Below are 18,024 nucleotides of genomic sequence, written 5' to 3'. Positions count from 1 at the left end.
TGCAAACGTCAAAAGAACTACAAGTTAAAAAAAAATATCCCAGTTTTTTGCATATTTTAAAAATACAAGCCTTTGGTTATGATGAACCAATGCTATTGTTTATTTAAAATGCAAGTCATTTTGTTCGTTTACAAGCCGAGCTATTTGTAGAATCTTTTAAAATCCAAGCCATTTCGGTCGTTTTGATTTTAAGTTATCATGGAACATTTCAATGCAAGCCAATTTGATAGTTTCGTGCCCAAGCTATTAAAGATGATTCAGAACTCAATTAGTTTAGTCATATAGGTCCCTGATTTATTTGAAATACTCATACTGCACATCATTTCGTAATATAAGGGAATTTTGAAAAAAGCCATAAAAGTCAAGCAAATTTGGTTGCCAAGAGTACAATACGTTTTTGATAGAATTGAATTATAAGTTAAAAATGTTGGAATGTTCGTCATGTTCAACAGTATTTCAGTCATAAAACGTCAGTCAGTTAACCGAATAACAATTTCCCTGGGATAGCTGCACACCTTCTCTGGGATAGCTGCACACTTTCCCTGGGATAGCTGCACACTTTCCATGGGATAGCTGCACCCTTTCCCTGAAATAGCTCCACACGTTCCCTGGGATAGCTGCACACTTTCCATGGGATAGCTGCACACTTTCCATGGGATACCTGCACACTTTTCCTGGGAAAGCTGTACACTTTCTCTGAGATAGCTGCACACTTTCCCCGAGATATCTGCACACTTTCCCTGGGATACCTGCACACTTTCCCTGAGATAGCTGCACACTTTCTCTGATATAGCTGCACACTTTCCCTGGGATAGCTGCACACTTTCCCTGAGATAGCTGCACACTTTCTCTGATATAGCTGCACACTTTCCCTGGGATAGCTGCACACGTTTCCTGGGATAGCTGCACACTTTCTCTGGGATAGCTGCACACGTTCCCTGTGATAGCTGCACACATTCCCTGTGAATAAGAGGTAGTTGAAGATTGGGTGCACAAAGGATTTTACGACACAAGTATTAGGTTTACACGGGGACAAGCCATCCTCAGATTTGCTGTCCAACACACTCCCTGTGCTCTACCTGCACCAAAGGGCCGTTTTTGCTAGGAGTACTTATAACAAATACAAATTATCTCAAACAGCATAAAGCTCAAATATTGAACACCAAAAACTGTCAATCTCGTATTTATTGATCCTAAATTATTTAATTACATATAAGTATCTGCATCTCGCAGAGAGATGAATGAAAGTTTAAATATTGAACATCACAAAATCTCCACGAAAAAAACAACAACAGAAAAAATGAATTGAAAACAATGTTTGAAACACATCACTGTTTGAAACACATCACTGTGGGGCGTTCGCTCGCATGGCGGCACGTCTGCCAGTGACGGCCTGGAAACCTGATTTGATACTAGCTACAGAACACCGTGACCCACAGGTTTCACATTGGAGGAAAAACAATCTCTCTTCCTTTTGCAGAAGAGTATCAGGTGATTTGCACGTATGGCAGGTGACGTATTCCTCTGAAAATAGAAGTTGGGAAAATGTTGTTTAGTTGTTAAATGCTGCGACTTTTTATCAATCTTTGGACATTTTGACATTCTAAATGTGTTTGATGCCCAGAATCTTTATAAAGGATGTTGTTTTCTGAAGACTATTAAAGTAATTTCAAGACATATCAGATAAATTACAGGTTCTGGTTCACCAATTATTTGTAGAGACAAAAAGTCTGACCATGTGACATCAAGATTTGATGTAGTGACGTAGTTTTTGGAAACACACATGGTCCAGATTCAAGCTTGGCCTAAATATTGTCAATATTATGGAAATGTTTCTTTTTGCCCACAAATTGTATTTCTTTTTTTTTCATTATTTGATTACATTTTAAAGGGATTAAACAGGAGAATCACTAATGAAAAATAACATTCCAACAAAATAATTATGTCTTTTCAGAAATGATGGATTCCACATCGTCACTGATCTTTTCATGAACTGTATTTATTATGAAATCTAGACAAAGTTATAACAGTGAACACATTCAAATTTGTTGAATTGATATCCCTCGTAAAATAAATGTTTATTGATGGGTGCAGATGGACAAAGAGGGCAAAAACTGTAAAATAACAAAATGTAGGGTTATGCATTGAAGTTCTTCTCATTGATAGCTCAACACCCATGACGTTTTGAAATTTTGCGAAGTATTTCAGATATAGCCCTGAAAAGTTATATTACATCATATAAAACATCAAAGGCAATTACTTATATTTACGTAAGTGTAGGGTTATGCAGTACACTTCTTTTCATTGATATCTACACACCCATGAAGTTTCATGTTAAAATCTAAAATAGTTTTTGAGCTGGTTTTGAAAAGTTAGTGACACACTGACGGACAGACAACCCAAATACTATATTGGGGAAAATTATTGTGTATTTTTATTTAATATTTAAACCACAGTGAAATAATTATGTTTATAGTTTAACTCACCATTTACAAACTGCATTGGTAACTATTAATATACGCATGCACTCGAAGAGATTCTGATGATTAACATCTTGAAAATTAGCAAATCAGGTGATTATGGTTACAAATACTCACTGATATATCGACGTAAGACATTTTCTATCTGTTTCTGGTTGAATCTGCCTCTGATGATCAGCTGATTATTGCCGTCAACGGAACCACTGCAATAAACATGGTATGAACATTTAAAGTGACAACTTGATGTTTATGAACAATTAAAGCAACAACTTGATCTTTAAGAACATTTAAAGCAAAAACATGTTTTTTAACGTGTAAAGAGACAACTTGATATAAATTAGATATATACAGGGATTATTGAGGTTGAAAAAAATAGCCTAAAAAAAATCATGTTTTAACATAAATTTGTAAAATGTATCAAACTGACTCCATATAAACACTAGGTCAATCAATGTGGTAGTTTCAATTTGCTGCAAAATCATTCATTCCACACAACTATTTAGATGAAACAGCAATGGTAAAAAGTTCCTAAAACATTATTAACCCTTTCAGTGCTGGAACCGAATTTTGAAGGCCTTTGCAAACAGTTTGGATCCAGATGAGACACCACAGAACGTTGTGTCCCATCAGGATCCAAACTGTTTGCTATTCTGATAGTATTCCTTGAAAAAAAAATCAAAGAAAATTCTAATTTTAGAAATTCAGCAGAAGACATTTTAGCAGACGACAAATTTCCCAGCATGCAAAGGGATAAACCAGTAAGCCAATTACCAAGTCCAATATGAAACTGTAATAAAGTTGTAAAGTGGCTTAAAAAATCAACATTGCCATTTGACAAAAGGTTCATACCTTGTTCCCAATTCTGCCAATAAAAATGCTAACACATGTTTTGACTGTCTATGTAACCTGCAAATAAATAAATAAATACAAAGATACAGAGTGTGTTTTTTTATTATTCTGAAACACATGTATTTGAAATTTCCCTTTCAATGTAAGCTTTATTTGGAAAAAGACTTAACTTGGACAAAAACAGACAAAGCCAAAAGCATTTTTGCATATGTTCCCAGCTATTTTCATCAGACCAAGTTATGAACATAATATAATAAAGCATTTGTAGCACAGCATTTGATAATTGTTTTATAACAATGTCAACATGCTTGTCAACAAAAATTTAATTCTTTGGATATATCTATTCAGATATAATTGGTATTGTATACATTCAAACTTGATATAGTAAATGAAACAAGGGCTGTTTGTAAAACATGCATGCCCCCCATATGGGCTGTCAGTATTTGATAATTGTTTTATAAAAATGTCATCAAGCTTATCAACAAAAATATCATTCTCCTTACGTCTATAAATTCCCCATCTGAAGGGCACAGACACCTTTTCCATGGAGTTAAAAAACAAACAACACAGTTTCATGCTCAGAAAAACAATACTGGACATATCTTTTCAGAAATAATTGGTATTATATACTTTCGAACTTAGTACAGTAAACAAAATAATATATTGTTAACAACTAAGGATTTAAAGCAGTTAAATGACGAAATTTGAATTTGATTCCCATTTATTATTATTATTCACATGGTTTATCCACTTTTTCTGTTTTCCAATTCAAAAAAGCACCAACGGGTAACACAAAATGAGAAGGGTGCAGCAGCACCAGCTACATGTATTTCTCTCTAGATCTATCCAGTGTTTTGTTTACCATTTGGCGAAAGGGACCGTTGCCCTTTGGATTGAGAAAAATCATGCTGTTTTGACTAAAATTGGGAAATAGTTGTTCTTAATTTTTGACTCCAAATACTTTAAAATAAGAATAAGTGTTTTAAATATTATATTAACTTAGGTTAATCCTTTCAGTGCGGGAACTGAATTTTGAAGGCCTTTGCAAACAGTTTGGATCCAGATGAGACGCCACAGAACGTGGCGTCTCATCAGGATCCAAACTGTTTGCTATTCTGATAGTATTCTTGGAAAAAAAATCGAAGAAAATGCTAATTTTAGAAATTCAGCAGACGACATTTTAGCAGAAGACAAATTTCCCAGCATGCAAAGGGTTAAACCAATAGAGCTGCACTGGGAAAATAACTCAATGTTTCATTTCATTTACAATATTTTTTTGTGAAACCTGCATTTGTGAATTTAAGGCAGTCTTTTTAGAAAAATACATACATTTCGACATAGGGATTGGGGCCCAATAACAGCCCAAAATTTGACCAAGAAAACACTGCTCTAAATCTACTTCAAAGAAAATCTATGGGGAATTCTTACATTCGACTAATTTCTGCAAAATTTGCAAAGGACGTTCTTTTAGCACCAGCCCGGAGCACTTGTGGGGGTCTCATCACAATCTTCTTCTTTTCACCAGTGGCCATTTCTGGATTTTTCTCTCGAATAATGTCAAAAACCCGTGTGAGCAACTGTAACAGGAAGATATAATACTACAAATAGCTTCAGCAGTGCCCTAGGCTACCATTGCTTTTTATGTTTTTTTTTCAACAAACTGCAGCATCCATATTTGTACACAAAAAACACTTCATAAGTCTACATCCAAACAGATTTTGATTAATTCCACAATTCTTATAAGATGAATGCCATTTTAATGAACCACATGACGCTTATCAAAGTTTTTTTAATGATTTTTTTTTCTACACTTCTTTTCCATTATTTCTTAATTGTAAACTGTAAATAATTGATTAAAAGTCTGATTCATTTATTTTAAATATGTGGAAGTTTGCTTTGATTTTCAGTAAATAAGATCTAGCAGGATTGCATTTGTAATGGCTAGCAGGATTGCACTTGTAATGGCTAGCAGGATTGCACTTGTAATGGCAGAAATTGCTGTTCAAAAACAGGATTGGGATCAATGACATCCGAACAGATCCTCTGGACTAAATTGCTTCATATGTACAATCAGTCAGATTCAAAGTGTTATTAGTACCCTACCGATGAAACCGGAGGGGACTTATGGTTTAGGCTCTGTGTGTCAGTCAGTCTGTGAGTCTGTCACACTTTTCTGGATCCTGCGATAACTTAAAACATTCTTCATATTTTTCATGAAACTTGAAGCATGGACTGATGGCAATATGGAGATTATGCACGTCATTTCATTTTGATCCTACGTCAAGAATTCTGGTTGCTATGGCAATAAAACAAGAGGGCCATCAGGCCCTAACGCGCTCACCTGAAAGCCAAAGGAACTAGACTATTCTGAAAAAAATGCAAGCTGATTCATGAAGATTATTTTGGACCAACAAAGTTTAACATGTTTTTTTATATTTGACCTTGTAACCTAGTTTTTGAGCTCATATGACCCAGCTTCAATCTCTGGCAAAATTTAATTGGGAAAAATGTTCTGACCAAGTTTCATGAAGATTGGCCAATAAATGTGGCTAATATAGTGTTAACAAGTTTTCACTAAAGCCATATAAGGACAACTGCCCCCCCCCCTGGCGGCCATGTTTTTCAACGAACCATAACCATTTTCAAACTCACTGGAGCTATTGTTAGAACAAATGTTCTGATCAAGTTTCATAAAGATTGGATAATAAATGTGACTTCTAGAGTGTTAACAAGGTTTTGTAGTAAATAGCCATTTTAGGAAAAATGCCACGCCCCCCTGCGGCCATGTTTTTTAACAGATCTCAACCATTTTTGAACTTAGCCCAGATATTATTAGTTCAAATATTCTGACCAAGTTTCATGAGCATTGGGCCACATATGTGACTTCTAGAGTGTTAACAAGGTTTTACCATACAGTAAAGCCATATAAGGAAAACTGCCCCGCTCCATGGCGGCCATGTTTTTCATTCAACTGGAACCATTTTCAAACTCATCCAAGATATTATTGGGACACATGTTTTGACCAAGTTTCATGAAGATTGGACTAAAAATGTGACTTCTAGAGTGTTAACAAGGTTTTACTATAGCCATATAAGGAAAACTGCCACGCCCCCTGGCGGCCATGTTTTTCAACCAACCGGAACCATTTTCGAACTCGTCCAAGATATTATTGGCAAACATGTTCTGACAAAGTTCCATGAAGATTGGACTTACAAGAGGGCCATCAGGCCCTAAGGCACTCACCTGAAAGCCTAAGGAACTAGACTTTTCTGAAAAAAAATGCAAGCTGATTCATGAAGATTATTTTGGACCAAAAAAGTGACTTTTAACATGTTTTTTTATATTTGACCTTGTGACCTAGTTTTTGAGCTCATATGACTCAGCTTCAATCTCTGGCAAAATTTCATTGGGACAAATGTTCTGACCAAGTTTAATGAAGATTGGTCAATAAATGTGGCTAATATAGTGTCAACAAGTTTTCACTAAAGCCATATAAGGACAACTGCCCCCCCCCCCCCCCGGCGGCCATGTTTCTCAACAAACCATAACCATTTTCAAACTCACTCAAGCTATTGTGTTAGAACAAATGTTCAGATCAAGTTTCATAAAGATTGGATAATAAATGTGACTTCTAGAGTGTTAACAAGGTGTTGTAGTAAATAGCCATTTAAGGAAAAATGCAACGCCCTCTTGCAGCCATGTTTTTTAACTGATCTCAACCAGTTTTGTACTTAGCCCAGATATTATTAGTTCAAATATTCTGACCACGTTTCATGAGCATTGGACCACAAATGTGACTTCTAGAGTGTTAACAAGGTTTTACCATACAGTAAACCATATAAGGAAAACTGCCCCGCCCCATGGCGGCCATGTTTTTCATTCAACTGGAACCATTTTCAAACTCATCCAAGATATTATTGGGACACATGTTTTGACCAAGTTTCATGAAGATTGGACTAAAAATGTGACTTCTAGAGTGTTAACAAGGTTTTACTATAGCCATATAAGGAAAACTGCCACGCCCCCTGGCGGCCATGTTTTTCAACCAACCGGAACCATTTTCGAACTCGTCCAAGATATGATTGGCAAACATGTTCTGACAAAGTTCCTTGAAGATTGGACTAACAAGAGGGCCATCAGGCCCTAAGGCACTCACCTGAAAGCCTAAGGAACTAGACTTTTCTGAAAAAAAATGCAAGCTGATTCATGAAGATTATTTTGGACCAAAAAAGTGACTTTTAACATGTTTTTTTATATTTGACCTTGTGACCTAGCTTTTGAGCTCATATGACTCAGCTTCAATCTCTGGCAAAATTTCATTGGGACAAATGTTCTGACCAAGTTTAATGAAGATTGGTCAATAAATGTGGCTAATATAGTGTCAACAAGTTTTCACTAAAGCCATATAAGGACAACTGCCCCCCCCCCCCCGGCGGCCATGTTTCTCAACAAACCATAACCATTTTCAAACTCACTCAAGCTATTGTGTTAGAACAAATGTTCAGATAAAGTTTCATAAAGATTGGATAATAAATGTGACTTCTAGAGTGTTAACAAGGTGTTGTAGTAAATAGCCATTTAAGGAAAAATGCAACGCCCTCTTGCAGCCATGTTTTTTAACTGATCTCAACCAGTTTTGTACTTAGCCCAGATATTATTAGTTCAAATATTCTGACCACGTTTCATGAGCATTGGACCACAAATGTGACTTCTAGAGTGTTAACAAGGTTTTACCATACAGTAAACCATATAAGGAAAACTGCCCCCGCCCCATGGCGGCCATGTTTTTCATTCAACTGGTACCATTTTCGAACTCGTCCAAGATATTATTGGGACACATGTTTTGACCAAGTTTCATGAAGATTGGACTAAAAATGTGACTTCTAGAGTGTTAACAAGGTTTTACTATAGCCATATAAGGAAAACTGCCACGCCCCCTGGCGGCCATGGTTTTCAACCAACCAGAACCATTTTCGAACTCGTCCAAGATATTATTGGCACACATGTTCTGACAAAGTTTCATGAAGATTGGACTAAAAATGTGACTTCTAGAGTGTTAACAAGGTTTTACTAAAGCCATATAAGGAAAACTGCCACGCCCCCTGGCGGCCATGTTTTTCAACCAACTGGAACCATTTTCGAACTCGTCCAAGATATTATTGGGACACATGTTCTGAAAAAGTTTCATGAAGATGGGACAATAAATGTGACTTCTAGAGAGTTAACAAGGTTTTATTATAGCAAACTGCCACGCCCCCTGGCGGCCATGTTTTCCAATCAACCGGAACCATTTTCGATCTCGTCCAAGATATTATTGGGACACATGTTCTGAGTAAGTTTCATGAAGATTGGACAATAAATGTGGCCTCTAGAGTGTTAACAAGGTAAATGTTGACGACGCATGACGGACAAAAGGCGATCACAATAGCTCACCATGAGCACGTTGTGCTCAGATGAGTTAAAAATTTGACTTCTAGAGTGTTAACAAGGTTTTACTCTAGTCATATAAGGTAAACTGCCACGCCCCCTGGCGGCCATGTTTTTCAACCAACCGGAACCATTTTCAAACTCGTCCAAGATATTATTGGGACCATATAATTGACCTTTGACCTTGAAGAATGACCTTCACCTTCACCACTCAAAATGTGCAGCTCCATGAGATACACATGCATGCCAAATATCAAGTTGCTATCTTCAATATTGCAAAAGTTATGACCAAATTAAAAAAAATTTGGACGGACTGACGGACAGTTAAAAACTATATGCCACCTTCGGGACCATAAAAATCAGTATTCCTAATAGCCAAAATTTCAAACCTAGATGTAGCATGGTAACATAGATTAAACGAGATACAAAATGCTCGTTTTCATATTTTGTGTGACTATGTTTTTGAAGTGAATTTTCAAGAGGTTATGGGTTAACTTTATTTCACAAAATATTTACGAATATTCGTTGGTTAGAGTGTTTATGGGGCTTTAAAATGGAAAAAAACCTTGCACAACAATCCCCACATGATTCCAATAAGTTCCTTACCTCATCATATGAATAATCCCGATCAGATCCGACCCAAGCTTTCCCCTTCATGCCTGGCTTCTTTGCACTGTCAACTGCATCATCTGTATTACAGATAAAGTAGGCAACCTCAGATCAGTGATTTTTTTTGCTCAAAATTACAGCCGATTTTCGGCTGCTTCCCAATCGCAAAAATCCACGTTTTTTCCTAAAAATCTTACCGAAATTTCCCCAAAAAAGCCCAATTTTACCCCCCCCCCCCCCCAAAAAATTTTTTTTTTTTTTTAAGAAAGAAGTCTGTTATAACTTAATTATGATTTCGTAACTCTAGATCTCAACTTTATTTTTTCAACATCCTACAAAATATATAACTTTAATTTAGTCCTTTTTGTCCATAAATCATTCCTAAATTTGCCACTTTTATTGATAAAAAAACTCCCAATTTGACCAGACTCCTTTTCTAGAAAACCTCCTGAACATGCACTTACACACAATATCAATTCTGTTACTTGTAATCCTATTTATAATGCTTAATTTTTCCCAATGTCATGGTTTATCACCCTATTTTTCACAATTTCACGGTTAATCGCGCTAATTTTTCCAATTCAAATGGCACAGGCTGTAACAAATTAAAGCAAAAAAAATCACTGCAGATGAACTTCAACAATGGCATAACATGCTTTAGCAAAAATGATAATTTTGGTTCACTTGTAAACCAGAAGGACATTATAAACTTTGCAATACACATACACATAGAGGGGGTCAAATAAAAAAGGTAAAACTATTTCTCGCTCAGATCAAAGTGAAAATGTCTATATGCAACTTGCTTAAAACCAGAACAGTTATAGCAGGTTTTAAGCTGTTTACTGCTATCAGTATCTTATGGTTGAAAAGGTAGCCTAAAAAGATGAATCTATCCAGAAAGGTCTTTAAATTAATTTGATTTTCTAAGCAACTACAAATGTGTATCCAAGGGGTCAAGTGTTAACAAGGCCTCTAAAATAACCTACATGCATCGTCAACGGCATCTGGGATCTCTTCGAGGTCAACCACCTTAGACTTCTTTTTCTTCTTCGTTCCAAATGAGAGATCTATGCTGTCTGCGTCGGGGGCTGATCCACCATCCACAACAAATTCTGTGGAATCTTCGTTATCCTGAAAAAGTTTTAAGGTGTCCCAAGTCAATGTAGTAATGTGTGGAGTCAATGTAGTTATGTGTCAAGTCAATGTAGTGATGTGTTGAGTCAATGTTGTGATGTGTCAAGCCAATCTAGTGATGTGTCGAGTAAATGTATTAGTGTCGAGTAAATGTATTGCAATCAATGTAATGATGTGTCGAGTCAATGTATTAATGTTTTTAGTCAATGAAGCAATGTGTCAAGTACATGTATTGATGTGTCGAGCAAATGCAGTGATGTAAAAAAGTGATGTTTAAAGTAAATGTAGTGGAATTGAAAAAGATTGAAAGTCAAAAAAGTGTCCCATTATGCCCCAAGTAAAGGTTAATAAATAGTGCAAGCTTTTGTAAGAGAATTTGTGTTTTTAACACAGTTATCTTATATTTTTCCATTACAACAACTTTCCTTCAGATTTCTATTTGAAGCTTGGTCAATACAGGACAAGTACAGGGCAGTTATGCACTCAACTTCCATCTTAACTCTTCACAGAGATTAAAGTTGCATTCTATTTAGTTGTGATTTTGCTGTTTTTGTCCATTCTCTATACTACATGTCATAACTACATACCAATGAAGGCTTAGTTACAACAAGAGAGTAGAATCATATTTGTTAAACATGGCACCTCTGTCATCTATTATATTTCAATGATCAATTAGTAATATAGTGTTTGAGTTATGCTGTAGAGAATAAAGTATATGAAAATGAAAGAAAGGGAGGTTATTAAAACAAAACGGCCAATAGAGTTATGGTTTATGTTCATTGCACTTCTCCTAGTTGCCATCTGTTTATATTTCTAGTTTCAAGAAAATCCTTTCAGTAGATTTAGAGTTATGCTCTGGACGAAACGAATACAAATTACTATGAAATTAAATAAAGGAAGACAATTCAAAAACTATAGCTGATAGAGTTATGGTTCATGTTCACTGCACTTCTCCTAGTTGCCATCTGTTTATATTTCTAGTTTTAAGTAAATTCCTTCAGTAGGTTATGCTCCGGACAAAAATTTACTTTGAAATTTAATAAAGGGAGATAATTCAAAAACTAAAGAAATAGAGATATGGTTCTAAGTCGCTGCACTTCTCCTACTTGCCATCTGTTTATATTTGGAGTTTCAAGTAAATCCCTTCGGTAGATTTAGAGTGCTCCTGACAAAAAATTACTTTGAATTTATAAAAAGGGAGATAATTAAAGAAGAGCACCGCATAACGGGTGCCACGCTCGGCTGCAAAAGCTTGTCAGAATTTTTTATTTTTTTAAGAGGTCACAGTGACCTTGACCTTTGACTTAGTGACCCAAAATGGGTGTGGCGTGTAGAACTCATCAAGGTGCATCTACATATGAAGTTTCAAAGTTGTAGGTGGAAGCACTTTGATTTTAGAGGCAATGTTAAGGTTTTTGTTAGTCTTATATTAGAGGTCACAGTGACCTTGACCTTTGACCTAGTGACCCAAAAATGGGTGTGGCATGTAGAACTCATCAAGGTGCAACTACATATGAAGTTTCAAAGTTGTAGGTGGAAGCACTTTGATTTTAGAGCCAATGTTAAGGTTTTAGCACGACGCCTATGGCGGACGAGCTGGCTATGACAATAGCTCGAGTTTTCTCCGAAAACAGCCTCGCTAAAAACTGAGGTACATGTAGATACAGTCATGGTTCTTGGTCAATGCACTTCTTCCTGTTGCTATCTGTTAATATTTTAAGTTTAAAGTAAATCCATTGAATAGATTTTAAGTTATACTCTGGACAAAGTTTCGACAGGAAGGACGGATGGACAGACGGAGACTATTACTATATCCCCTCAGAAATTTAGGCGGGGATTATTAAATGCAGGCTTAGAGTGCAAACACTTAGATATTGTGAGTAAAAAATATATTATTTCAAAATTTTCAATATATTCAATCATAGATAATAACTTTAATGTGTTATTAGTGTAATACATATTTTTACCAATTACCGTACATTTGCGGCCATAAGTCTACCTCGGCCATAAGTCGAGGGGTATAATGTGGCTAGAAAAACTTGGTTTTTTGCCTTGACTCTGCCATAAGTCGGGGGGTAAATTTCCTTTATCTCGGACATGTTTAAGTGACGTTTTAGTCATGGTTCTGAGGGCTTTTGTACCGGCAGTTGACATTTTTTGGGATATTAATAATTAGAATATATTTAAAACGAAACATTCAACGTTTCAATGATTTATTATCACGAAAAATATATTTTATTGTTCAAAATCATAATAACATATCATTGATTATTTCGAACTTAATATATATTTCACAAATCAAAATTAGTATCCCATTTAACGTAATAACTTTCAGTGTTTATATTATGAGCAGATATTTTTGTATTCAAATGTTAGTGCTATTGATGTGAAAATTCGGTAAAATCTTGAACGCAGAAATTCATTATATGGTCAAAATAATTGTAACATGCTCTCAAATAATCAACAACGCTTTCGCCATTATGCGTGAAACACGTGAATTTACCAACACTCGCATCGCTCGCTATTCGACTGTTACTGAGTATATACATATTCGTAAATCACGAGATACCCGAGGAATATTTTTTGCATTCTGGAAAAACGTCTCATCTGATAATACTAAGCAGATGATCCAAAGTAATTGTGTATTTGATATGTCCAATTACACTTTTTAATAATTCAGGGTGAGTGCGTTTTATTATAATCATTCAATGAATGAAATCTTCAATCAGATAAGATCTATTTATTTACGAAACGATTATGCATAAATTGTTGGACAGTTGTGAATAAATCAACGAAACCGCACCTTCATCCAATAAAAAAATATACCATGTGAAGTTGAACAATAGCGATTGGTTAAAGGCGTATCCAACGATCAAGTAATTATTTTGATTGGTCAGAAGTAGTTTGTAGCAGAACCGTTGTGCATATCATTAACGGATAACTATTTTAGGCGTGACGCAATAAAGACAAATGATCGAAAGGATGCTAACACTTTTTTACACTTTGATCTTAGTCAAAGGCCGAGAAGCGATAATTGGTGGCATGAAGACACCTGCAACTGTTGACAGCTTGTATTTACACGGATTAACTTTAAATGGGTACAAGTGTCAGCAGTCGATTTACTATTGTTCTTAGCAGACAGCGGGCGATGTATCAATAGACAAATTGCCATGTATAATTTTCACCACTTTACCGTATGTCACAAATGTTTAATATTTTCGAAGTTATTTTTACATGTTTTTATTTGGACTTATTACGAAGATTAATGAATTAAAAACCAATGTAAACATGAATATTTTGTTATCGGCGGACATATAAGTAAAAGACGAGTCGGCCTTTCCGTAAACAGTCATCATTCCTCCGCTTCAGAGATTTATTACTTTAAAAAAAACGGTACAGAAATATGTTTTTTTATTTTTTTTATTTAGTACCTCATCCATAAGTCGAGTTGACTTATAAAGTCAATTTTGGCAGCGTTTTTAGGTCGACTTATGGCTGCAAATTTACGGTACTTGATATATTAATACTCCCATGATAGTTTTGAGTAAGAATCTAACTCCTTACCGGTAATGCCTCTTTGACGTCTGCCATATCAATTTCTACTTTCTTTTTCTTTTTTTTCTTCTTCTGACCACCAAATTCCAAAGAGAGTTCTGAAAATGGATAAAAATGTATGACTTGTAAAAAGTACAATAACAAGTATTATTCTCCCCCATTGCAGGTCACAGTTGTGGGCCATGGTCAATGACCCCACAATATGATTCCTAGACCCAAAGACAGGTCTGAAGTATCATATGAATATCAGTAATAGTAACTGAGCTATGAACTTGCTGCATGAAAACTATTACCTGAATTTCAACTTCCACACAAACTTTTACATAATGATGTTAGACTTGTAACAGGGATTTCAAAAGTTTTTGAAAACCAGGAGTCAAATTACCCTGTGCTTAAAATTTTCAGGGGTCACATTAATTTTTGAAGGGTTAAAATACTGAAATCTAGTTATTTTGTTTCTTGATATTTGTTGATTGCTCTACAAATATTAATTTGTATAACTTTTAGTATATTTTGACTTGCTTTACTATAAGAACATTTTATGTTAGTTTCATAATAAAATTTTAATGAAAATGATGCAAGGAAAATACTTTGGAGGAGTCAAAATTGACAAAATTGCAAAATGCTTGCATCAAAAAGCAAGATTCTGTTTGTATTGAAATTCCTGTAATTATTTATAAATAATAACACTTCTTACCATCATCAAAGGCCTTTTCCTGTGCTGGTTCCGGTTCCTGTGCCTCCTCCTTCACTGGTTCCTCTGCTGGCATTTCTGTGGGTGTGTCACCTGCTTCTGCTGCATCCGGGTCAAAGCCGGTCTTCTTTTTCTTCTTTTTTTTCTTCATTAAGGGATCAAATGGCACCTGGAAAAAAAAGAATGAAACTCTAGTACTGTACTTATCTATCAAACAGGAGAACACATTTTTACAATGTCATTGTTTTTTTTTAGTTAACATTTGACAATGGGCATTGTTGACTTCTGTTTAAATATATACAGGGCTCCTGCTGCCATTCAAATTCGTCACTAAATGCAAATGTTTTAGAAAATTGGTCATAAAAACGTCTGGTCACTTCTCCTTGATGGACACCCACTAATGTCCTGAAGAAATACTGCCCTGCTGGCGTTCCCATATAGTTCTTGAATGACTTGCACCAGCCTTTTTCCAATGTTAAATCCTCCCATAACATACAATAGGCCATTATGCCACACGCTGAGGAAAGCTTTCTTAAAAGCAATAAAGTTTTGGAAGAGCTAATGTTGGTATTGCAGGTGTTTCTCAATGATTCTGCAGTTGAAGATCTGTTCCACTGTGCTTGTCCAGCTCTAAATCCAGCTGTTCAATTGCCTTGCTTTTCAATTGATTAAGGACAATAAGTAGCATGACTTTTCTGGAAAGACTGATGAGGGTGATGGTGCAGAAATTCTTTCAAAACTTGAGGTTGCTCTTTATCTGTAGGGAAATGATCAGTGACTGTGTCCACTCATTCGGCCACTTGGCCACTTCTTCCAGATCTTTTGGCATAGTGACGTCAGTCAGTGCTTTTTTTTGTTACAGCCTGTGGCATTTGGATTGGGAAAATTAGCGGGATAAACCATGAAATTGGGAAAAAGAGCGCGATAAACCATGAAATTGGGAAACATTATAAATATGATTATAAAAACAGAATAAAAATTGCTAAGTTCATGTTTGACAGCATTTTTATATTATAAAGTGTTGCTTTCATGTCTTCTTACAACGTTTAGTTAATATCCTTCCACATGGATATTAAACTTGCAATAATCTATAGATTCTTCAATATACATGTACCATTATGATTTAATCATAATCTCTTTAAGAGTATGAATTTAATTCAGGATGTTTTTTAAAGTAAAATATGATATGGTGAAAACATTAACAAATATTAACAAACACGCTTTAGTGTTCTTGCTGTGTTAATGTTGTATTAAATGGAGCTTAAATAATACATTTCATTTGTTTACCTTTTAATATCTTGCACAATTGAGATCCTCAGTTCAATGCTATTTCACCAAACTATACAGCGTGACAAACATAATAAAGCAGAATATGCATATGAATCTGATTATACACAGATCCACTAACATATAAATCAAATCATGTTTGTCTCTTTCCATTTTCGAACGATACCCATCTTAAATGCTTTAACTTTGTGAGTAAACTAACTCCAATTTCCCAACACAGATTTCCGTGACGCACATTCACTGTTAAGATTTCTAATAAATATTTGTTGTTGTTCATCTCAAACGTAGTATTTTGCGTTAATTGACACACACATTAAATTATCTCCTAATAACCATGTGATATCCGCTGTTAATTTTAGTGTTATTTATCATTTTCGCTACTCATTGCAAACTTCTCGTCTGCTTGCAGCCATCTTGGACGTGTGTAAAAACAGGCGTTAACAATCGGGATACATCGACTATCGTCTGTATCCTCCGCAATATAGAGAGAGATGTGTGGATAGCAACGTAAAATCGTATTCGGCTACATTCGCGAACATTCGTAAGTCAGTTGTCATTCGGCAAAGACTCAACAAGCTCGATCAGCACTCGTTCTACAAAATTAACGCTTAATGACAATGTAATCTTATTGGCTTTACTGGGAAAATTTGGTCATTTTTTGGGAAATTTTGGTCAGATTTTTGGGGAAAATGTCATTTTTTGCAATTGGGAAGCAGCCGTATATCGGCGGTAATTTAGGGCAAAAAAAATCACTGTCAGTGCTGCAGTTGTTGCCTCTCCTCCTTGCTTCATCAGCAAGGAAGGGACATTTGTCACTTCTGGAGATTTTTCTGCCTTACGACTACACACTGCCTCCACCACCTCTGCCTTAAGTATGGACGGACTTTCATTGTCCAATTCAATTGCGAAAAAATATTACTATGCTTTGTAAAAAAGAGATAGCTTTTAGTCTAAAATCAGAGCAAATTGTTAATGAAATTATCAGGCGATAATTAACAAGGGACAAAATTGTCACAAAACCAGGTTTTCATTGTGAAAAAAAAATCTGATAAAGGGAGAAAACTCAAACTGAACTTTTGAAATGACCAAAAAAAATTAACCCCCTTTGTAAGTTTTTTCTTTTTTTTAAAATCTATTTTTAGTCGTGGCGACCTTGACATTGGAGATATTGACGTGATTCTTTCGTGGGACACACCGTCCCATGATGGTGAACAAATGTGCCAAATGATTTTAAAATCTCACAATGAATGACATAGTTATGGCCAGGACAAGCTCATTTATGGCCATTTTTGACCTTTGAACTCAAAGTGTGACCTTGACCTTGGAGATATCGACGTAATTATTTCGCGCGACACACCGTCCAATGATGGTGAACAAATGTGCCAAATGATTTTAAAATCTGACGATGAACGACATAGTTATGGCTCGGACAAGCTCATTTATGGCCATTTTTGACCTTTGAACTCAAAGTGGGACCTTGACCTTGGAGATATCGACGTAATTATTTCGCGCGACACACGGTCCAATGATGGTGAACAAATGTGCCAAATGATTTTAAAATCTGACAATGAACGACATAGTTATGGCCCGGACAAGCTTATTCCGCCAGCCAGCCAGCCCGCCAGCCCGCCCGCATTCGCCAATCTAATAACCAGTTTTTTCCTTCGGAAAACCTGGATAAAAACGTTCATACGAATATACCGGATTACCGGCTGCATGTTGTGTACAAACGGATGGGCGCCGCCATATTGATTATCACGCTGGTGAATTACAAAACGAGCTTGTTCATTGCTCGGTCTGTTAAATACTATAAAACTCTTACCATTTCTTCGTCTGCCATTGTGTTTAGTTATTATGTTGTTTGAAACCCAATGAAATCAAGTCAAAATATGGTATTTATTGATAATCGCAACAGCTGATACGGAATTGCATCAGTATTTTCTGTAAAGGTGAAGGACGATAACGTGTCACTTAATACGAAACGGTTCT

At 35.7% G+C, this 18,024-nt stretch overlaps 1 protein-coding gene across 1 annotated transcript; it reads right to left on the bottom strand.

Annotated features, from left to right (window-relative positions):
- Positions 1-1,167: 1,167 nt before the first annotated feature.
- LOC127845191 (eukaryotic translation initiation factor 2 subunit 2-like) lies at positions 1,168-18,024 on the bottom strand. Its single transcript, XM_052375944.1, has 9 exons — positions 17,858-18,024; positions 14,752-14,917; positions 14,064-14,152; positions 10,352-10,496; positions 9,363-9,445; positions 4,758-4,906; positions 3,330-3,386; positions 2,598-2,683; positions 1,168-1,524 (listed from the first exon to the last, which is right to left on the bottom strand). Exons 1-9 carry the CDS (start codon positions 17,873-17,875, stop codon positions 1,346-1,348), a joined length of 972 nt encoding a protein of 323 aa, XP_052231904.1. The 5' UTR covers positions 17,876-18,024; the 3' UTR covers positions 1,168-1,345.

Source organism: Dreissena polymorpha, chromosome 9 (genome assembly GCF_020536995.1).
Source record: "Dreissena polymorpha isolate Duluth1 chromosome 9, UMN_Dpol_1.0, whole genome shotgun sequence".
Taxonomy (NCBI): domain Eukaryota; kingdom Metazoa; phylum Mollusca; class Bivalvia; order Myida; family Dreissenidae; genus Dreissena; species Dreissena polymorpha.
The sequence above is the reverse complement of the archived record's forward strand: the minus strand, read 5'-3'. Positions and strand labels throughout refer to the sequence as shown.

Bases quoted from the DNA above. Each gene is read 5' to 3' on its own strand.
- LOC127845191 (XM_052375944.1), bottom strand. The intron at 9,446-10,351 runs GTAGGTTATTTT...TCTGTAATACAG, and splicing joins AGATGCCGTTGACGATGCAT to ATGATGCAGTTGACAGTGCA. The intron at 2,684-3,329 runs GTATGAACCTTT...TGTTTATTGCAG, and splicing joins TTGGCAGAATTGGGAACAAG to TGGTTCCGTTGACGGCAATA.